The 24216-nt window shown below is 40.2% G+C and overlaps 1 protein-coding gene across 2 annotated transcripts in view; it reads right to left on the bottom strand.

Annotated features, from left to right (window-relative positions):
- Positions 1 to 1299: 1299 nt before the first annotated feature.
- Positions 1300 to 24216, bottom strand: part of Meikin (meiotic kinetochore factor) — a 48678-nt gene continuing 25761 nt past the window's right edge. Inside the window, 5 exon segments of one of the 2 annotated variants that reach the window (NM_001430249.1) lie at positions 1300 to 1582; positions 10601 to 10721; positions 14143 to 14262; positions 16096 to 16176; positions 19230 to 19385. In NM_001430249.1, the coding sequence (NP_001417178.1) occupies positions 1551 to 1582; positions 10601 to 10721; positions 14143 to 14262; positions 16096 to 16176; positions 19230 to 19385 (510 nt within the window). In that variant the 3' untranslated portion in view covers positions 1300 to 1550. 2 annotated transcript variants of the gene reach the window in all.

Below are 24216 nucleotides of genomic sequence, written 5' to 3'. Positions count from 1 at the left end.
CTCTTCCCTTCCCCTGTGCTCTCCAGAAAATGGGAAATCCTGGGCTCATACTACACCGCCTCTTAATCCTAGCACTCACCACTTCTAAACCATATAACCTGTTGAAGGACCAACCTCCAGAGCTAGACATTTTTCCTTGTTAGCAATATGAACCAGTCAAAGATGGCGATGCCTTCTAATCCTCCCACTCCCAATCCACACCGTTTCCTCACAGGACTTACCATAGCACTGGGAAGTACTGAGTAGTGCACTTTTCCTTGGATCGAACTCTGTGAAGACAGGAAACAGACCTTGTCTTGGTCCTCAGTCCCCCACAGTTTATCATATTTCTGCCTTTAAAACCACTCTAAAGGCTGGAGAGATGGCTCAGTGGTTAAGAACACTGGCTGTTATTCCAGAGGTCCTGAGGTCAATTCCCAGCAACCACATGGTGGCTCATGACCATCTGTAATGGAATCCCATGTCCTCTTCTGGTGTCTGAAGAGAGCAACAGTGTACTCACATACATTAAATAAATAAATCTTAAAAATAAACCATTCTAAGAGTTGCTGCCTTAGTTGAGCTGATCTGGAAAACACATCTGCATTCACTGTATCCTCCATTATAGACATTCTCTTCTGTATTTTTATATAGTTTACCTCCAGATGAAGTCAGAGAAAAAAAGTAGCTTTTATAGTGGCTTAGATCTTTTCAGAACATTTAAAAGAATCTTTTCATATAACTTCTATTTGAAAAGGAAGACTGTATGGGTCACTTAACCTCAGATAAATACAGAGTTTTATGTTTTTCCTTGCTCCTGAAGCAGCTTTGAAACATTGGTTCTTTCTTTTATGTGCAGCCTTAGTCCCAACATCAGGGTTAAAGTCTCAGCAAGTTATACAACTGTACTCTGTTCACTGACAACGGCTTCTGTCTTCTTAGGACAGGCTTTGTGCAGATGCCACAAGTTATACCATAAGACCCCTGGAACATGCACAATCGTAGCCCTACAGAGAGGGCTGAAGCTAGCTCGGAGATGAGGTAACATCTTAAATACTTGGTGTACGATTGAGTGTACACATCAGATACTCCTGCTTCAGCAATTTTCGAGTGTAGAATTTCTTTTAGTCAGACCTGGAATTAGGTCTCTCACTCATGTGGTTTCAATTAAGTTCTGTTAAAAATAGCTTGTAATATAATCATTTTCATTTTTAGCACTTCAACGACTTTACTACTTTTGATCCATACAAAGGACAGATCTGGGGACAAAGAAAGAAAGAAAGAATTCTGATAAGAGCTCATAATGAGCAGAAATATCTATTTTGGTGCATGGTCTTTTAATAACATCTAACTGGTTCATATTTTAAAGTACAAATTTAAGAAGAATATGGGGGGATGCTTTCTTTCTTAACTGACTAAAGGAAATGACAAGACCATTAGGAGAATTTCCACTCGGTTTATCACAAACAATAAGAGAATTTTTAATTTTATATAATTTCAGGCAGACATTCTGCTTGTATGGACTTCATATTCACATTCACATCTTCAAAGCAGTGAACATCCAGCTGCTGTTAAGTTCTGCCATTTGTCTTCATTATAATATCTAGAGAAAAATATACATATTATTCTGTAGAGAAGGAAGTGCCCAATAATTACTAATAACCAATTCTCAATGGTAAGAGTTCTCCCTGCCTGCACCACAGCCACCGGCTTCCTAAAACCGATGGGGAGTTCTTTCTAGAGACATCAAGAGTCCTGCTTGGTAACATTCTAGAAGAAAGCCTGATAAAGGCTGATAATAGAGCCTTGGCGGGGTTTTAGAGCTCCTCCTTGTCGCCTAGAGGAACTCTGTCCCTGTTCTTTCTGTCCTTGTTCCCCTTAGTCACCGCCCAGGCAGCACCTCACAGTCTCATCTACCACTCCTTTTCATTCCCCCAGTCCTTGCTGCAGTAACATCCGCTTCCTTCCCAAATACAACATTGTTGCAGCTTTCCCCTCAGAGCTTACACCAGGAGAGCAATGGAGACTAAGCCTAAGGGCGTTCCCACTGCCACATTTTCATTTCCCTTCTTGCACCTCAGAAAACCCTGCTATCATCGTCATGCTTCATGCCCATTGGAATCATTGAGTAAGATTCACATGATCTTACCAAATATCACATGACCAGGAAAGTGATTATAAACCAGAGAGCCATTATCTTTGCTACTCAAAGTAGGGCCCCATCCAGAGACCACAGTAACAGCAGCAGCATCTAACTGTAATCTTACTATTAGAATTGAGGGTCCTTTGGTACCATTCTAAAGGGACTGGGAAAGCCACCTTCATTGTGTTCTAACCTCTATGTGTTAGATGTTGTCACTCAGCACCCCTCACCAGCCTCTGGGTAATTCCCAGCCTCACCTTTGTGTTTCCTTCATATGCTCAGACTCAGAGCTTTGACCTTATTGTCCCAGTTATAAACCACCCCGCCTCGCTTTGGGAACTTGAAATTACTAGAGGGCTGGGCATCATCTCCCAGTCATCTTTTCTTACCACCACGTACAAACAACTGGTTAGTTACTGAGTGCTATCAACTCTCTTTAGACTGGTTCTTAGAATTCCTGAGTCAGACTTCGGAGGCACTAACTTGGGAATTAGTATTCATAAATACTCAGGTGGTCTGCATAACACACTTGGAGGTAGACTAGCACAGGTCTCTGTCTTCCCAACTCTGTTCATATGGACTTTGACAAAACTCACCCAGCCTTTCTACTTTCTCCTCACTTCTTCCAAATATAAACCTTCTTGACAAAATGATCAACTAAAAAGTAACTTTGATCAAAATAAGAGAGAGAGCATGCCCTCGGAGATGCTCCACAATCTACCTCCCAATCCAAGCCAACTCTTAAGTTTTTCAAAAGTCACCTCTGAAAGGGCGGCAGCCATAACTCACTTCAATTCTCTGGAAGGACATTAGATGCTTATGCTTACATTTATACTGAAACTCCTCTGTAGAAGGCCCATACTAAATTCTCCATGGGCCATAGATTAACTACCAAAGGAGACCCACCCTTCCTTGTGTACTCTAATAGGATCCCATAAATATTTCTATTAAGGCACATAGGCCTTTATCAGAGTTGTTTTAGCTATCTAATATCTTCCGTCAGATTATTAACTGACCAAAGGGGGTGACTGTATCAACTGCACAAAGTAACCACCGGGAACAAGACACCATGACTCCGAGAGTACCCCCGTGAGTCGGCCAGCTGCACAACTCCATCATTTTATGAGTGTCAACCAAACAACAGGCTTGAGAATTCTTTTTGATGTCAAAACATGTTTATTTCTTCTCCTCTAAAGCACTGACTGGCCATATTTTGCCTCTGTAACTCTACTAGGTAAATATGTCTGTGACATATTTGATATATCACTGACTTGATATACCTACTTGATAAATTATTCTTCCTACGAGATAACATAATCAAATATTATCTGATACAGCAACTACATACATATTTTACACTTTTTGCAATTTAAGGAAAACCAAGTTAAAGTTTTCAAAAGAGAAATGTCAGTTACACTTGAGGACCTAATCAAACATCTAAAAGCAAATTCTTACTGCACACTAGATGGTTTCTTTCTGTGGTGCTGGGAATTGAGCCGAGGGTCTCCATATACCAGCGAAGTGTTCCACACTGAGATACAGTCTCAGGCTTAATAATTAAGTGGTAATTATCTATTCCAGATACTTTAAATAGTTTACCTGTAAGCTTTACAATTCTTTTAGGTAACAACTACTATTTAACCAATTTTACAGATAGCATACTAAAATCTATAGACTTTTAAGGAATTTGTTCACGTGTTAGAATTATCCAAAGACTTCTGTTACATAATTATTTCCACCTCATTTGTTGTGTGTCTGTGTCCATTTCTACCCACTATCATTATCCAAAATCACAAGCTTCTTATCAAGAGAGAAAGAGAAGGGGTATATATCTGTGATTATATGGTTGGTTATATGATTAAAGGATAAAAGTATCCTCTTAGCTGGGCATGGTGGCACATGCTTTTAATCCCAGTGCTTGGGAGGCAGAGGCAGGAAGATCTCTGTGAGTTCAAGGTCAGCCTGGTCTACAGACTGAGTTCCAGGCCAGCCAGGGCTGGGTTACACAGAGAAACATTGTCTCAAAAAACAAGACAAAACAAAACAAGCAAACAGGTTTGTTTAGTGCAGATAGTTCTGATTTGTCCAGTAATTATCTGAGTAAACAAGGACAAAACCACTTATCAATCTGGTGAAAACGTTCGTCATCTGTAGAGGGAGGAAAATAGAAAAGAACGATGTTTTCACATTTTAGTGTTAATCACCTGGAAAGTTTAAAGTCAGTCAGATTCCCCTGCCTTATCTCTGGCACCTATAACTTACCAGATTTTCAGATGTCCTGGTGGTCAGAAGACCACCATGGAGAAGTGTTGATCTAGACATTTTCTAAGGCCTCATCTACCTAGTAGACACCATTTTTCAGAGTCTATGTCTTCCCTGTCACATCAGTTTTGCGGTTGGTGTTTCCTTGAATCAAGTTTCTTTCTTTAATCAACATAGTGCTAATGAACATAGTCCCTTTTCAGTCATACATACAGGGTCCTAGATCATCAAAATGAACTTTACCCTCAGACCCTGATTAGGTTACTGCCAAACTCAAGAAAACTTTAAAGGCCAATGCTAAGAATAGGCTGTTGAATATTTTAAATAACATGATCACAAGTTAGCTTGGTGCTTTGCTATTTTTACTAAGTGAAAGGCAGACACAAGTAGCAAGATGTCGAAGGGCAATCACTTAGGTGAGGAGACTGCCCTTAGAGATAAGCCAGGAGATGGTGGCGGCAGCTCAGCATCCACGAGGGACCGTCTCTAAATTAAACTGCCCATTGTGAACAACGAAATCTCCCATGCACAGTTTAATTTGGATCTGTTACTTAAGCCCCAAATTTTGACAGTAGCTGATGTCATAAACTAGAATGACAGACCTAAAAAGGATCAATAGTTTTCCTATCTTTATTAGTGAAGTTTTTATTGGTACAATATAAACAACAAACCACATATGTTCAGTTTAAGAATTTTTCATAAATGTAACACGCTAACATAACCAGCACTATAAAATTATCTGTAGCAACTTCTTTAGTTAAAACCATCATTCAGAGCCTGCCCCACACGTGGCCCATAAATATACAGCCACCAAACTAGATAAGATGGATGAAGCAAAGAAGTGCAGACTGACAGGAACAGGATATAGATCTCTCCTGAGAGACACAGCCAGAATACAGCAAATACATAGGCGAATGCCAGCAGCAAACCACTGAACTGAAAACGGGACCCCCGTTGAAGGAATCAGAGAAAGGACTGGAAGAGCTGAAGGGGCTCGAGACCCCATCTGAACAACAATGCCAACCAACCAGAGCTTCCAGGGACTAAGCCACTACCCAAAGACTATACATGGACTGACCCTGGGCTCCAACCGCATAGGTAGCAATGAATAGCCTAGTAAGGGCACCAGTGGAAGGGGAAGCCCTTGGTCCTGCTAAGACTGAACCCCCAGTGAACGGGATTGTTGGGGGGAGGGCGGTAATGGGAGGAGGATGGGGAGGGGAACACCCACATAGAAGGGGAGGGAGAGGGGTTAGGGGGATGTTTGCCTGGAAACCGGGAAAGGTAATAACAATTGAAATGTAAATAAGAAATACCCAATTTAATAAAGGTGGAGAAAAAAAAACATCATTCTAATGAAGGTGTCCATTCCCAGTTCCTTCAGAGTTCAGTTTACCTAGTTTTTGCCACATACATGTAAGTAAATAATAGCGAACATGCTCCTTAAGAATGTCTAATGTCTGATGTGAAGTTTATTAACATGGTCCAGCATAACAGTTTTATTAACTATATTAACTATATGTTGTCTGATTATTACTGTGTGGCATTTGAATGAATATGCTACAGTTGATTTACCTATTTTTAATTGATGTTCATCTGGCTAGATTGTGGTTTGAAATTATTATGACCAATAAATATTCTAGTATAACTTTTTTTAGACAAGTCATGTTGCCCTAGCTGGCCAGAAATTTGCTACATAGAAGAAAGATCTATATTGCCTCAAACTCACAGAGATCCACCCACCTGTCTCTAACTCCGAGTGCTGGAGTTAAGTATGTGTACCCCTACACCTAGCTCTGGTTTATATGTTTGGGAGTGCAAATTTTTTTGGGGGTTCTTTTTTTTTTTTTCGGAGCTGGGGACCGAACCCAGGGCCTTGCGCTTCCTAGGTAAGCACTCTACCACTGAGCTAAATCCCCAGCCCCTGGGAGTGCAAATTTAAATCAAGCTTTATTAAATACTGACCAAGAGATGGACTTTGGTCAGGAATTTCCCAGCTAGAATGACTTCTAGTCTATATCTTTTGATGAACATACACAGACATCATTGCTGAGCATATTCCTAGAAGTGGAACTATTGGCTTGCTAGGAATTTTCTATCTCAGGGGTCCTAGGGGTCCTGTACTGTGAGATAACCCCTGCAGCATGGCACAGTTGTTATAACCAGAAAAGGCATATTCCTACTCCTTCATGGGCCATTATGGATTTTGTTGTCAATGTGTATCTTATTGTGTGCTATTCTAGCCCATTTACCAAATGACCTAAAAAATTACATAATTTAACAAGAGGTCCAGAACAAGACTCTATAACAGATACAAGCTATGCTGCAAGATGCTCTAGCACTTGCACTACATGGTCCAGGAGATCAGGGTCCCAGACAAATAGAGATGCCTCCTGGATCTCAGAATGGCCTCTAGGATTAAAAACTTAAGTTCAACTATCATTGGTGGATAATTTCTTAAACACCAAAGAACAGCATTTAGCCTGTGAATGGGCCACAACACTGGGCCACTATGTTACTGAGCACTACTGTATTTTATAAGACTTAGCAAGCCACAGAGTGAAGATCAGGTCTTCATTGCCAAATGAAACTGATACATATAGGATTGCACTCAAGCATGCACAGAAGGCACAAGTAGGTCACATAAAAAGCTGATCCAAGTGCCACAGCCCCTCCTTTAACTTCTTATGTTCTCACATCTAGACAACATTTAAGAGGTCATGGGAAGTGCTCTATAGGTGGCTGGCCAGGAACCAAGGTCAGATCTGGTACATACTGACTAGCCCCTCTGACGTGTCTCAGAAAAAGCCTGCGGCATCTTCTTGCCCAGGGGCAGGACTTCAGTAGTGTACCTGGATGTTGATTTGCTGGAAGGAGGAAAGATCAGATGTCAAATGCATACCAATTCAGTGGTCCTAACCAAGGTTTGGATGGATGGTTGAGACTTAAAAGAAAAAGAAAAATAGAAGAAAAGGACATTTGAGAAGAGGCATTGTATAAAGGTCTCTAAGTGGACAAAAACCATGAATATATTTAGTTGGATGACATACAAATATACACCAAATGGTGACCCCAGCAGAGTAGGATTCTTAATAATCAAATGAATAGGATAATCAATGCTTATGGATACCAATCAGTCTCTTTTTCCCCTAGCAACTTCCGTCGGAACAAGGTTGGAGAGAGAGGAAAGAATCTGATGGATAGCCTCTCTGTCCTTGTATATAAATGAATGAGGAAGCAGGGAGCACAGGCTCACCAACACTGACCTAGCTGGCTCTATGACAGCAGTACTTCTGAAGTGCTCAGTCCGCAACACTGAACAACTTATCACACAAAAGGCAGTGTTTCGTCCTTATGAGGTAAACACTTCGGATATAGACGTGCCTTTTTTCCATACGGCACCTCTGCCAAAGCTGCTGCCTGTGAATTCATGGACTACTTTACAGAGTGAGAGTGGTATTGTGCTGTTATGGTTCAGATATAAAGCATCCCCTGTGGGACTATCACTGAGCTGGTGGTACTGTTCTGGAAAGCTGGAGAACCTATAGGAAATGGAGTTTTCATGTAGGAACTGGGTCATTAGGGGCAAGCTTTGAGGTTTTATAGCTCAGACTGACATCCTGCCCACTTTCTGCTCCCTGACATCAGATATGATGTTACCAGCTGTCTCATGCTCTTCCACCATGCTTTCCCCACCATTATCCACTGTACTTCTTCTTAAACCATGGGCCAAAATAAACTCCTCTCCCTTTAAATTGCTTCTTGTCAGGTATTTGGTCATAATACAGAAAGTAATTCATATAGGAAAGTTGGTACCAAGAGTGAGATCACTGCTCTGATAAATGAAACTATGCAGTTCTTAGGCATTCGGGACTGTTTTGTGGGAGGAATGTAGAGGAATCTGGAGCTGTGGGTTAAAGAAGTCCTAGAATTTTAAGTAGAGATTAATTGGCCATTCTAGTGGGAGTTTGGAGAATTCCAAAGGAGTGTGGAAAGAAATGCAGACAGTGACAATCAAGTTCATAAAGATTCAGAAGGGAACTGGTGCTGTTTGGAACTAGGTTATAGGTCATTTGTGTGTGTGTGTGTGTGTGTGTGTGTGTGTGTGTGTGTGTGTGTGTGTTGCCTATGTCCTGAGAACTTGAGTGAAGTTGAAATAAAAAGTAATAGACTCATTTGTTCAGTAGAAGAACTATCAGGACACAGTAGCTTTGAGCATTCATGCTGTGGCAGTTTTAATATGCTTGACCCAGGGAGTGGGACTAGTAAGAGGATTAAGAGGTGTGGCCTTTGGAGTAGGTGTGGCCTAGTAGAGGAAGTATGTCACTGTGTGTGTGGGCTTTGAGACCTTCCTCCTAGCTGCCTGGAAGACAGTGCCTGGTTGCCTTTGAATCAAGGTGCAGAACTCTCAGCTCCTTCTCCAGCACCATGTTCACCTGCCTGCTGCCATGCTTCCTGCTATGATGATAAAGAACTAAACTTCTGAAACTGCAAGCCAGCCCCAGTTAAACATTTGCCTTTATAATAGTTGCCTTGGTCATGGTGTCACTTCCTAGCAATGGAAATCCTAACTAAGATGCATGGTTACTGCTCATCATTTGTGGCTAAGAATTTATACCACTGGCATCCCTTGTTCTCAAACCTTTGAGTTTTGACTTAGCTATGCTACTAGCATCTCTGGTTTTCCAGCAGTTGGATGGCAGGCCATTGAACTCTGAGCTTCCATAATCATTTGATCAATTTCTGTATTAAGTCTCCTTTGATATAAAATATACCCACTCTATATCTGTCTGTCTATGTTTCTATCTATCTATGAATGTATCTATCTATCTGTATGTATTTACATATTTGAGCACAAGAGACACCAGGAAAGGTTCTTCATCTCTCTCCAAGAAGTACAAAACTCTGTGTGTTTGAGGGTATGCATAGAGGAACAGATACTTATTAATTCTTGTTCCAATACTCCGGGCAACCCCCAGGAATATAATTATTAAGTATAGCATGAATAGTATTGACTTAGGAAATCAGACAATTATTTAAAAAGAGAATTCTCCATGACTTTGAAGCATGCTCAAAGTAGACACTGTGGAAGAAATGAGGACAAAAGTCAAGAGTGAACAGTGGACATAGAGGAAAACCATTACATTTTATTTGTTTCACTGGGTACCCACTCATGAGAGGTTCCTCAGCTCCACTAAGGAATTAGAAAAAATGCTTAGTTTGATGTTAGATACCTTGAATGACTTAATTCTCCACAACCACTTGGTAATGTCTACCATTTAAAACCTCCTACTCTTTAAATGTATAAAAATGGAATAACATAACCAATTCTATCTACTATAATCACAGTGAGGAACTGAGATGCTAAGATTCTTAACACAGTGCCTTACACAGAAGCACTCAACCAATACCAGGTAAATAAGAGGCTCGGCTAGCACCTGACTAATACAGATGTAGACATTCACAGTCAACCACCAGACTGAGCACAGAGTCCCCAATGGAGGAGTTAAGGGAAGGATTGAAGGAGCTGAAGGGGATTGCAAGCCCATAGGAAGAACAACAATATCAATTAATCAGACCAAGAGCTCCCAGGAACTAAACCACTAACCAATGAGTACACATGGAGGGACCCATGCATATATAGCAGAGAATTGACTTATCTGGCATCAGTGGGAGGGGAGGCCCTTGGTCCTATGGAGGCTTGATGGCCCATCATAGAGAGATGCTAGAGGGGTGAGGCGGGAGTGGGTGGGTGGGTGGAGGAGCACCCTCATAGAGGCAAAGGGGGGGATGGGATGGAGGGTTTGTGGAGGAGAGATAAGGAAGGGGAACAACATTTGAAATGTACATAAATAAAATAATCAATAAAAAAAGAAAGAAAAGAGAAAACAAAAACCAACCAAAAAACTTTCTGTGTTTTAAAAGAATACAACCAAAATAAAATTTAAACAGTAGAAAATTTGAAATTATTGAAGAAGCATCCTAGATAAATACATTTAAGTCAATATCATACACAAAATTTTCAAAAGATAAAGTATGCATCTTCAAAAAGTTATTTTACCCAGGTTATGAAGTCTGTCCAGGCTTTTGTAATTTTATCTTTTCTGTTTTATATAAAAACTTGAGAATACAGGTTATAAAAGAGGTTTCCTGTGTACACAAAGCATTTATCATAGAAACACTTTATATAATGAGAACACTATGCTAAGCTCGTACCTAGAGGAACGTCTGTAGGAACAGAGCATCTGTTTTTCACAGTCGCATCTTTCCTTCTCATCTGTCTAGTTCCTGGTGATGCCCTAATAATACAACAGATCTCTGATGTGTTTGGAGAAACCTGAAAAGGAAAGAAAAGTAGTTATCGCTTAATTCCTCCATGTATTACATTTAATGCTAATTAAAGCGCAAATAGTCTCAGTATTCTTGGTTAGGACAACAGAATCACATCAGAAAACAATAAGTAACACCCAGATAAACAAGGATATGCACCATGTCTAAGGAACGGTTTAGTACTGATACTAGTGTTGAAAAAGAGAAAGGGATGATGAGTTATCTTAGTTATTTTCCTATTGTAATAAAACACAATGACCAAAGCAAGTTATAAGAGAAAGACGTTAATTTGGCTTCTGGTTCCAGAGGGTTAGATAGAGGTCATGTGGTGGCCGTGAAGCCACAGCATCAGGAATAGCTGAGGGCACACATCTCAAAGTGTGAGCAGGAGGCAGAGAGAGCAATGTGCTTAGTACCTGGCTTTTGAAACCACACAGCCTGTCCCCAGCTATACATCGCCAACAAAACTGCACCCTCCTAATCCTTCCCAACAGGAGGGGCCGGGATTTAAACACATGAGCCTTTGGGGGCTGGTTCCCTTCAAATCATCACAGAATGGATCAAGCAACAAGAAAACAGTACTTATAGAGAGGCTAAAGTGAATCATAATTTGAAACACTTTGGAGGGGGTAAATGATTTATTGTCTAAATGATGGGAACAAAGGTGTCGCTTTACTTCCTATTCCAGCCACACACATTCTCTTTTCTATGGATGCTATTTTATACCCGCATCTGCTCTCTGACTTCTTTCAACAGTTTCCTTCCATCTCAAGCACAGGACAGAGAATTGTCCTAAGGGCCTATCAGTTCATTTCCTTCTTGGAAGACTTCTGACCATTCAGGGTATAGGTTCTGTGCTGTAAACAGCTGAACGAAGTGAGCCCACATCTCCATTGACATAAATACAGATGAGACTAAAAGCCTCACTATCCTCTTTAAGAAACAGAGTCCCTGAAGGAACGAGCTGTCCGTGTTCCACTCTGCTCAGCATCTGTCTCTAAGGCAAACACAGAAAAGGACTGTATTTGAACATCTAATTAATCAATCAGTCAATTGATGCTGACAGATCAGTCAGTTCACTATTCTTTGCTGGGACCGAAAGCTGCTCTACAGATGAAACCTTTCCTAGGTCACGAAGCCTTCCCAGACCAAGTGCTGCCGTCAGATAAAAGCAGGATGTTTTTATGTTTGTTTGTTTGTTTGTTTGTTTGTTCCTTTCTTTCTTTCTTTCTTTCTTTCTTTCTTTCTTTCTTTCTTTCTTTCTTTCTTTCTTTTTGAGGGAAATAACAGGGAAGTGCTCCCAAAATATATTTGAAAGAATCGGTGGCTATAAAAAACAAGAGAAAATGTTAATCAATAAAAAAAAAACACTCAAAATGTTAAAAATGTATATTAACAAAGAATAAATTAGGGACTAATCAGAGCTGTAACAAAATATTTGAACTAAAAAAGAATTCTGTAAGATAAAAGTAACTGGCTCAATATACACCTAAAGTTTCCCACCCTACTTTTAAAATAAAAAGAAAGCATCACACTCCAACATGTCCTCAAAAGGCTTCCTTTTCTGAAGCAGGGCTTCCCTATATAGGCCAACCTAGTCTTGAGATCCTTTACTTCTTCCCTCCCAGTGCTGGGATTAAGAAAGTTTTTCACTTACAAATTACAGAGTTGGAAAAACAAATTATCTGGAAAGGAATGCAATTTGGGATGATCTCAATGTTTTTCTGTCCAATACCAAATACCGTGAAATAATTGTAATGGAGAATGGCATTTCATGAGCTCAGCAAGTTTTGGTAGTTCTGTGACCAGAGCAGTGGAAAGGAAACCCAGGCTTAGACAATTACAGTTTCATCTCCATGGCAATGGCAGATAGACCAGGACAGGCATGTGACTCAGGCAAAGCTATCGGGAGTCCTTAAGCAATCCGGACATACATATACACAGAAGAATAAGCCCTTTTCCTTCTACTTGGGCTAAACCATAGAAGATGGGGAAAGTCTGTTTCTAATAGAAGTGATGAAGGCCAAGAAAGATAAGCTAAATTAAACTAAATAAAGATAAGAGGCTAAAAACAAGTGTGAGGACCGGAATTTGGATCCCTCTCACCCATGTAAATGTCAGGCAAGTATGGCAGCCTCATGCCATCCAGGTTCCAGGGAGGCAGAAACAGAATCCCCTGAACAAGCTGGCTAGCCAGACTCACCCAAACTGGGAGTTCTGGGTTCAGAGAGAGATTATGCCTCAATATACAAGGTGGGAAACAACTGGAGAAGGTACTTGATGTCAACCTCAGAATTACACACACACATTCACACACTCACTCACACACACACACACACTCACATTCACACACTCACCCACACACTCACCCACACTCACACACACTCACTCACATACACACTCAAACATATACACACTCACTCTCACACACACACTCTCACACTCACACACACTCTCACACTCACACACTCTCACACTCACATTCATACACTCACACACATTCACTCACACTCACACACACACACACACACACTCTCACACTCGAGAACATGCCATGAGAATACAGATGCCCACATCACAGATACATATCCAAATAAAAATCTGAATAATAAATAAGTAAAGCAATCATAGAAACATCTAGAAGTTTCAACAAGAATTTCTAACAAGTGCTATTCGCTTTCTGAATACAGTCATTTGCTACTCATTTGTGAGTCAATAAGTCATACTACGATGCCCCATTGCGGATTGTGTGTGTGTGTGTGTGTGTGTGTGTGTACAAAGAAACTTTTGAAAAACACTAAAATATCCACTGAGCTCTGGAAGTACAATGTTTTTGCCTTGCTTGGGCATGATGGCACATGCCTATAATCCAAACATTGGGGAATTTATAATAGTTTGAGATTAAGACTGTGAAACTTAGTCTAGCCTGAACTACATAGTAAGTTCTAGTTGCAAAAAAATGAAAGAAAACAAAACATTTATAATCTGGAATTATTATACATAACTTTGTATATAATACAATTCTGACATATTTAAATTAGATAGTGGCATTGTAAAACTGAGTGCCTCCATGTAAAAGAGAAGTTAGATGCTCAGAAAACAAGTAAGTCAAAGTAGATTTTTATACCTAACTATGAGATCTGCAACTGTTTAAAGAGGCAGAAGCTTCCTGGCATTCAATTTGGTCATCACTTTTTGTATGACACCAAAGATATAGGTTACAAAAGAAAAATTAGTTTAACCCAGGAAAATTTCAAATGTCGTACTCCAAAAGATTCCATGTGCAGAGTAAAAAGGCAGTTCAGGTAAGTGGAGGAAGAATGTGCAGGTCACATCCTAAGATTCTTCTCAGCACACATAAAGGATGTTAGTCTCAAGGCACAGCATAATAACTATTTTTTCAGCAATTGAAAAATTGAAAATGTTACCTCATTTAAAGAACTTTCTTGCCAACTTGATACAGGAACAATTTCACTTGAGTTAACATAATTGCTGACATTTGGAAATAGTTCTTCAAAAGATACATTTTGCACTGGAGACAAATCAATCTATACAATAATATAATTCCTTTTAAAGTTTCGAAAACAATTAGCTTTAGGTAATTAAATTAACATTGAAAGTACTCTTCTTCTGAGCATTTTGTTGTATATTTGATGCACAAATAATTTCATTTGAATAAACATGATTACATTTAGAAATAATTCTTCAAATCATATTTAACTATGGATAAATCAGTGTTTCAATTATTTTCTCACTAAAACCAAACAGAATACAAAGTCACAAATACTGGCAGGATGTACAGGGACTAGAAACTAGCACACTGCTTAAGGTTGGGAAATGTTGCCAGCCCTATGGAAAAGACTTTCTAGAAAACTTAAAAGTGCCCCTACCATATGATCTAGAAATTCTACTCCTGGGTATATTCTCAGAGGCAATGAAAATAGGGAACTTATACACATGCATGATTTTACCTCCAGTGTTCGTAACAACCAAAGTACACATAACCAAAATGTCCACTGACTGACCGACACATAAATAAAATGTGATCTTATAACAGAGATGTTTTTATCTCTAAACTAATTAATTTAAGTAATTTGGTGTGTGTGTGTGTGTGTGTGTGTGTGTGTGTGTGTGTGTGTGTGTGTACGCGCGTGCGCGCTGGTGTACACATACCTCTGCACTTATGTAAAAATCAGAGAACATCTTTCAGGAGTTGGTTTTTACCTTTCACAGTGTTAGTTCTGTGGATAAAACTCAGGTTATAGAAGTGCCCTTACTCACTGAGCCATCTCCCATATCTGTTTTTTAAAACTAGTTTATTTTATGTGTATGGGTGCTAGTATGTTCGTACACCATGTGTATGTAGTACCTGTTTAGGCCAGAACAGTTAGTGATCTTAGCTACTGAACCATGTCTTTAGTCCTTAGAAGGAATCTCTGACACATGCTATCATATATGTAAACTTGAAGGTATAGTATTTGTGAATACATTAGTCATAAAAGGAGGAATACTGCTGAGCATGGTGGAACACATCCCTACTCCCAGCTACTAGAGGAGGTAGAGGCAGGAGGGTCATCTGACCCCAGATAAGTCAGACCCTTCCTTAAAACCCAAACAAAGGAGTAAGAAATGCGCAGTTCTAACTATAGGAGGCACTTACTGTAGTTCACGTCATATTCAGAAAGTAGAGCGGTGACAGTCGTGGTCTGGGGATGGTTCTATAGGGAGCTACTATTTAATAGCTATGAAATTTTTAAAAAGATAAAAAGAATTCCAGAGCTAGACAGAGATGATGGCTCTACAGAAATGTTCAATGCATAGCTAAGCATGGTTAAAATTCTAAATTTTATGTTACATATATAGAAACACTGGTCATGGTACTATATGACTTTGATCCCAACCTTTCTAAAACAGAGTTGGACTGATCTCCATACATTCAAGGGCAGCCTGGTTTACACAGAGAGTTATAGGCCAGTCAGGGCTGGAGGGGGAGAAAAATTTGTGACTTGGCCAAGTTTGGGACTAGAGCGATGGCTCGGCCATTAAGAATGTGTACTGCTCCTGCAAAGGACCTGAGTTTAGTTCCCAGCAACCTTGTCACGAAGTTTACAACCATCTGTGACTCCATCTGTAGGGGATCTGATACCCTCTTATGGCTTCTGTGAACACGCATACTTGGGTGCACCCAGACACATACATGTAATTAAAAATAAAATCTTTAAACGAAACTGCCAAACAAACCACATATAGAGTATTTCCAATGAAAGTGTTTCTGCAGCAGAAAAGCACAGGAATTACTCTTTACAGGCAAACCCCACGGTAGAACATACACAGATGAATGGGAAGAAAACAGGCCCATAAGAGCCAAGGGTTGTACTCACCACAAACTCAGCTATGTCTGAGGATGGTGTACTTGTTAGCAGGACTTTGCTTTGATTATCAGGAAGAATACAACTTTTTTTCTATAAACATATACATAATAGGATATTATCAGAAAGAAAATATTTTTAAAATAGTGATTCAAAGGTAGTACACTCGACCTTATGTAACATAACCCTTATTCTGTGAATTAAATTTTAAACCACCTGATGGGAAACTGAAGAATTTTCTGAACTGAACTAGGTCAGACAACCCTGAATAGAGTCGTATATGATGACTGAACTATCAAACAAAGAGTACACGTGGGCTGTGTCTCAGTTCCCTGCACATATCATGGCAGATGTGCAGCGTGGTCTTCAACGCAGGTCCCCCGCCGACTAGAGCAAGGGCTGTCCCTGACTCTGTTGCCTGCCCATGAATCCCGTTCTCCTAACTGGGTCACCTTACCTGGCCTCTGTGAGAGGATGTGCCTAGAACTGCAGTGAGTTCATGTGCCAGAGTGGGTTGGTACCCCTGGGAGGGCTCCCCCTTCTCAGAGGAGAAGGTGAGGAGGGTCTGGGGAAGGGCTGTGTGAGGAGAGTACTGGGAGGAGGGGAGGAAGCAATCGGGATATAAAGTAAATAAATAAATTAATGGAAAAAAGAATTGTATCTGATGTAACAACTCTATAAGAATGTTAGGTTAAAGTTACTATCAATTTAAGAAGAGAAGCCAGAGTAATAATTAAGGAACTATGCTTTGATTATCTTTTTTTTAAACTATCTTAAAGTTATTTGCAGCATTTGTTTAGTTCCTGGAATACTACTGTACTTTTTAAAATATAATGTCAGTCTTTTAATTTAAATACTGTAAATTGTCTCACTGCTGTCACAAAATGTCAGGCAAGAAGTAAGAGAGGAAGGGTTCATTGTGGCTCACTGTTCAAGGGTACCATCCTCCATGGTGGAGAAGGCATGTTGGCAGGAGCTGGCCACATTGCATCCATGGGCAGGGAGCAAAGAGAGATGAGGGAGTGTTTGTGCTTAGCCTTTTAGCTTTTCTCTATGTGGCCCAGGACCCAGCACATGGAATGTTGTCACTCATATTCAGGGTGGGCCTTTCCACCTCAATTAACCAAATCTATACCAATCACTCACAGACATGACCATGTCTTCTAGATGATTCTAGGTCCTATGTAGTTGATAATCAATTTGATGGTCATACATGCCCAAGGAAGTTAAATCTGTTGGTGAAGATACTGCTAGGACCAGCACATCTTGAACTTTTAATATTGTTCCTAATCTATTACAGTTCATTTGTCTTTTTCATGGCAAAATAGTTTGCTATTTGTTATGTAAATGTATGAGTTTTTAAGTTAAATGGTTATTAAGAAATTCTTATGGGGCTAGAGAAATGGCTCAGTGGGTAAGAGTACTGGCTGCTCTTCCAGAGGTCCTGAGTTCAATTCCCAGCAACCACATGGTGGCTCACAACCATCTGTAATGGAATCCGATGCCCTCTTCTGATGGGCGTCTGAAGACAATGGCACTGTACAATGTGCTTACGTAAAGCAAATACATAAATCTTTTTTTAAAAAAAGAAATACTTATGTAAATATTGTTGAAAAATCTTTTAAAATCAGAATTCTCCTAAGCAGCTTAAAAATTAAATCCCATGACATGCACAAGCCAACACAAGGCACATACAGAAAAATAAATAAAAATATAATGAAAAATCTGAAGCATTACTAAACAGTTATGATAACCCATGTTCAGTTTGATATGTATTAAATGGTAAGTTTATAAATGTATTCAATATTATTGTTATTCAAGTATTTTATCCTGATGTTTTCACGGAAAGACTCCATAGACAAAGTGGGAGTGGAGAGCAGGAGAGAAATGAGAGGGGAAATGGAGAGGTAAAGATGCAGGAGGAGAGGGAAGCTCAAAGAGACCAAGACTGACAGGAGGGAGAAGAGAAAGAAAAGACAACAATAGAAAGATAGAGAGACAGAGCCACAGGAGGACAGGGACAGTGTGGAGCAGGGAGACTGGTAATAAGGCAGAGACAGGAATCAGAGACAGCTCGACACTGAAAGAGACAAAACTCAGGCAACGAAGAAGAAAGAAACAGGTAGAAAAGCAAAGCAGAAGTGCCCTATAGGCAGAGCGACAGGTGGATAGCTTTGTTTCAGGCAACCAGCTGCCCTTCCAAAGCTTGGATTCCGTAAGCGCACCATGCCTTTCCGGTCAGTCTCTCCCTTAAATAGATGACTGTTATGTGACGTTAAGTCTGGATCTGGAACCCAAACTCTGAGATAAAACTGAAAATCACAGTTAAGTCTGTGTTAGTTTTGTTCCAGTTTTACTTTCCTCTCACCCTGGTTTTCTTCTGAAATGATCTATTTAAATTAATCTAGAATGGATTATTAAGAAAAGTTATAAAAAACTTAGGGGTACATTTGCTTGGTTCTGAATATATTTGCTCTAGCTTATTAGCTATATACTTTTAATTTCTTCATGTGAACAATGAGGACTAGTTGACCTTTAGGATTGGTGAGCAAGGATTACAAGGAGTGTATGCAGAGAGAACCAGCAGTCCTGGAGAGGAGGCCCTCAGTGGACTAGCCCTAGCACCATTCTGGCAGCCTGGGGGAGGAGGTCACTATTCAGATTTCCTAGAACAAAGAACTGCGAGCACAGAGCGCACGGCAGGGGTGTGTTTAGGGATCGCTGACCCTCAGTGTCTTTAGATCTGTGTCAGCTGTCAAGCTGCAGCCATCACCTCAACCTCCGGCTAAGTCCTGAGCACAGCAGCACAGTACAGACTTGGGTGATGCAGACTTTGCTTCAGAACTCCCCATTAGATCCAGGCAGCCACTGGCCAATCCCTCCATCCCTTCTTTTCTCAGGTTTCATCTGCTCCAATCGGTCACTGGAACTCTTAATTGTATCTCAGAACCTGCTTTGCAGGGGTCCCGATGATACAACCATCAGCCCTCAGCTCACTTTACACAGCATTAGTTCGCATGCAGATAATTTAGCTGCACCCTATTTTCTCTGTATTTGTTAAGAAATCTTGTACTTCTAGATCTTCCTAATCAGTGCATGTTATAGCCTTTCTAAGAATTCCGAGTTAATAAAATACCAGAACTTACCAGCGCAGGCTCCAGGCGCTGAGGCAGCAGAGCATCCCTGACTGCACTGCTTTCAGGAGCTGAACTAAGAGGGGAGCACAGGACCTTGCTGTCCGGATGACCAGAGCTCAACTTTGTCTGAACAAGTGGACCTCCATCTTCAGATTCTTTTTCAGGCTGAAACACATTCCCAGAATGAAATATAATTCACAATGCTATAAAGCATTCTCAGGGATCCTATTGCTTCTAGTTGCAAAAAAATAAGATTTAAACTCGAGGACAAATGATTTTCTCAGAAAAGAGAATGTAGGGGTATATATCTCCCGCATCATAAGACAAAACAACCCAAAGCCCGACATATGCTTAAAATAATGTGTTCCATGTATTTAAATGAAAAATCTGGTAAAAGACAAGACAGGTTGAACTCAGTTCTACCACATTTGAGGGGATAACGCTCACATCGTGTTCTACAAGGTTGGAAATGTGGCTTGATCAGCGGCAGAGCACTGGACCAGCAGGGGTTAGGAGGAGCTAGAAATCCAAATAATGTTTTGCGAAAACAAAATAAATTATGAGATCTGTTCACTAACACTTAAACTATGGAAAATATTAAATATATCTATTATTGTCTTTATTATTCAATAATCTGTATTTGAGAAACCACATCCTAAAAAAGGAAATTCTCTTAACATCAGGATATGCTAATTAACCCTAAACTGAATATTATAAATGTTTCTAGTTATGGATTTATCTCGTGGTTTCATAATATATTTATAATACTATAGTGCTTAAATACAAGCATGGCAAACATAAGTCCGGAGGTAAAATTTGAATTTCACATAAAATTAGTGGTGGTCTAATTGTGAAGATTCTAAGTTGGGTGAGGGTGTGAGGATGGCAGAATGTGGGGAAGGAAGTAGGAGCTAAGAAGGTATAATCCCTCTCAACGAGTAAATGTGAGAATAGAGAAAAGAGCGAAGCATGCAGCAGCCTCCCCAACTGACTTCTTTCCTCTGAAGGTTTTTAGCTCGTGAAGATAGACATCTCCTTCAGCCTTGACATTATTCTAAACAGCTCCATCCACCAGGCAATGGACACACACAGCTGACCTCTCTGTCCCTTGACGTCTATGCTGCCTTTTCCCTCACGCCTCTATAGTTATGTCACCATTAAGCTTAGCTCTTGCTCCAATAGAAACTTCAGAATCACCAATTCAGACAGCTGCCTATGCCTTGTTTGAGTGAAATAACATGCTCCCCTCGTTAAAACCTGTAGTCCGAGAGGATCCTGTTAGTATATCTTCACCATAGTCCTCCTTCAGTCTTCTTCATAGCTTATCTAACCAGTAGGTGATTATTTGACAGCACAACTAATTTCTTATCCCTGCTCCTCCTATCACAGATGCCTCCTCAACCTCAGGCAAGCCCTCACTCCCACAGCCTCTGTGCCACCAGTATAACTGGACACCAGTTGAATTGTGAAATCTGCCAAAACACAGGTTCAACATAAGTCGTCTCACACAGACAACTCTACTACACATGTCTAGCTTCTACACATGGCCATTTCACACGTGCTCCAGTTTCCTCATATGTGTCTTCTTCCCTTTGCAAGTTTCAGCCGAAAAACTTTCACCATATACCCTATATGGTGCTACAAACCCAACCCGTAACAACAAACTATCAAACAGGATGTCACCTAAGCTGCAAAAATGTCAAGGCTCAGTGCAAAATGTGAGGCCTTGGTTTAAAACCATTAAGAGTTTACAGGTATTTTTTTGGTTCTTTTTTTCGGAGCTGGGGACCGAACCCAGGGCCTTGCGCTTCCTAGGTAAGCGCTCTACCACTGAGCTAAATCCCCAGTCCAAAAAAAAAAAAAAAAAAAAAAAAAAAGAGTTTACAGGTGGAGTAGAACGCTGATTGGCTGAATGTGGTACGTGCCCTTTCAAGTGCAAATTCAACCCTCTCATACTGCGTTTATAAACCTACCACAATGGCTATGACCCTTCTGTTGAAGGGCCAGTATCCATGCTTAAATTCTACACTGATGCCTTCTCATCTTCTTATAGACTTCTCTCTCCAATATAATATGGACATTTAAAATTAACATAGTGCCTCTTACATAGTTTTATTGAGACACAATTCAACATATGCTAAAGTTCACTTAACAATGAAATACTTTAAAGATCTTTCTAGTCGTGCAACTATTACCACAATCTAATTTTAGAACAATTTTGCTACTAAAGTTTCATATCAGTGATAAATTTCCATTCTACTACTAAGTAACCTTTTCTGTAATTCTGTCTTTATATATTTTCCACCCTGGGTATTTCTTGTAAATGGAATCCTAGAGTATGTGGTCTTCTGTGACTTGCTTTTTTCATGTCGCGTACTGTGTTCAGTTTTAGCATGCATCAGTGCTTGTTTTTAGTTGCTGGATAATATGTTATTATATTATGCTATATTATATTTTGCTATATTTTATGACTCAATTATTAGGTGGGCATCAGAGTTATTTCTATTCTTTGGCAATTATAAAAAATTGTAAGTGCTTATGTATCCGTTTTTGTGATAGATATTTTTAGTTTTTCTTTGGATTATTTATTTTTCCTTAAAAGTTAAGATAGAATTGCTGGATCCACATTTACATTTTTTGAGGACTCAACAAACTGTTTTCCAAAGTATCCATGCCACTTTACATTTTCAGCAGGATCCAATTACTCCATACCCTCACCAATATTGGTTATGGTCTTTTTTATTGTGGTCATTTTACTGGGTGTGAATAAATATATTATAAGTGGCTCTGATTGGCATTTACTCGATGCATAATTACAGTGAGCATCATTTCATGTGCTATTGGCCATTAGAGGATAATAGGGACATTTTAAACACTAGGATATCATAATAATAGACTTATATTCAGGAAGAGACGTCTCTGATAAGCATAGCTTTTGAAACAAGGCAGAACACACAGTAGCAGAGAAATGGCACTAATATAAGATAGAACACACTTCAATCTCCAAGTATTAGATCTGTATGTGAGAAGGGGCACAGCAGTTGCCCCTTGTGAGAAGTTGCATTATGGAGTAGACGTTCTAGTTGAAAGACAAGAACAGGTTCCAGGAGGAATGAGAAAGAAGTAAAGAGAATGGAGGAAGCATGTGGAAGACTTTCTTTCATTGCTTTAAGGCAATGGATTGAAGTTTGAGTGAAGTGAACTACATTGCCAGGCCATGGGATGCTCCAGCTGCCTACTGGGTAAAATTCAGTGCTATGCTCCCATCTTCCTGTCCACCATTTTTAGTAGTCTTCAAAACTGATCTCCAGCTTTTTAGTAAAATGGCTTGAGTCCCAGCCTCTCCATTCAGTTGTTACTCTTCTTTTCTGCTATTTCCCATTAGGGATCTTCTCCCCCACCCCCAGTCTTGCACTTTGCCTCTGCTCCTTCTGCTGCAGCTTCTTGGTCTTCAACTTCTCTTCGACCTTGGTAAGCCAGTGGCTCTGGGCTCTAGTCTTCTTAGGCCTTAGGTCCAGAGGCTTGTTCTTTCTTGCCCTTGTAGAAGTTCCCCAGGTTTCCTTTTGAGTCTGGTTAATGACACTGAGGACACTGGTGATGGAGTTGCAGATTTGTATTTGGTAGCTTGGATACCTCACAGCCTGTTACCTTGGCAATGAGAAGCTGGGACAGTTCCACCTTCAGATCATCCAATTGTTGTTTCAACGGCTCCTCCTTCTTGCCCCAAAGGTCCCAAGCCTGAATCTCGGCCATGGCTGAGTTTAATGTTGGGTTCTATACATAATTATGAGCTTCCCCACTTTCACAGCTATAACCTATCCCAATTTGGTTTGATACTCACTGGTCTATTAAAATCATTCTTGCTGAAATCATCAGACTTTCATGATCTTAAATGCAATTCACAATTCTTTTTAAAATTAATACAATTTTTGAATAGTTTTGAATTCATATCAAGGTTGAACAGAACTGACTTCTCACACAGTCCTGTCCACCCCTCCCACTGTTACCATCCTCTATTTGGCGCTGTGTTTGACATCATCAATGAGTCTACACTCATACCAGTTAATTTTGTGGTTCACTTAAGGCTGTATATGTGCTGTAGTTTTGCACAAATGTTTAACACGAATCCATCATGTACTATCATAAAGAATAGCTTCTTTGCTCTAACAAACATCCCCTATACTTCACCTCCTCATCCCTTTCTTCTTCCAGTTCCTGCCAACCATTAGGTTTTTGTTCATTTTTAGATCTCCATAGTTTTGTCTTTTCTAGAATAGCACAGAGTTGGAATCACATAAACCATTTCAGATAGGTTTTTTCACATGGTTTGACAACCCCATCGCTTTATAAATTACTAGTGTGCGTATGTGTATGAGTACAGGTGCACCTTCACCGTGACCTGCATGTGAAGGTGAGGGGACAGTGTTAGGAATGGCTTCTCTCCTTCTGCCATAGGTTCCAGGGATCAGACTCATTCATCAGGCTGTGCCACAAGAGCCCTGACCTACCGTCTCATCTGCCCACTCACTGCTTGCTCGTGTTGAATAACAGCACACCATTTGGAGACTCCACAGTCTGTGTTTATGCTCATCTATGCAAGAATTGGTTTGGTCACTTGTAAGTTCTAGAGATTATGAATGGAGTTGCTATGCACATCCATGTGCAGTTCACAATTTGTGTGGACTCAAGATTTCCCTTCATTGGGTAAACACTAAAGACTCATTGCTGCGTCTCAGGTAAATGCATACTCAGTTTTGCTAAAAGAAATGCACAAACTTGTCTTCCAGCATGGCGGTGTCATCTGCAGCCTCCCAGCAGTGACCGAGTGTCCTGTTACTACACATCGCAGCAGAACTTGGCATTGTCAGTGTAGATGTGGAACATTCTACGGTGTTTTTTACTTACAATTTTCTATGAGCATGTGGTGGTGAGCAACTTCTAGCCATCTTCCTGCCGTCTGCAAACCTTTTAAATGAAGTATCTGCTCAGATCTTTT

Source organism: Rattus norvegicus, chromosome 10 (assembly GCF_021556685.1).
Source record: "Rattus norvegicus strain SHRSP/BbbUtx chromosome 10, alternate assembly SHRSP_T2T, whole genome shotgun sequence".
NCBI lineage: Eukaryota > Metazoa > Chordata > Mammalia > Rodentia > Muridae > Rattus > Rattus norvegicus.
Note: the sequence above shows the minus strand (reverse complement) of the source record. Positions and strands in the feature narration are given on the sequence as shown.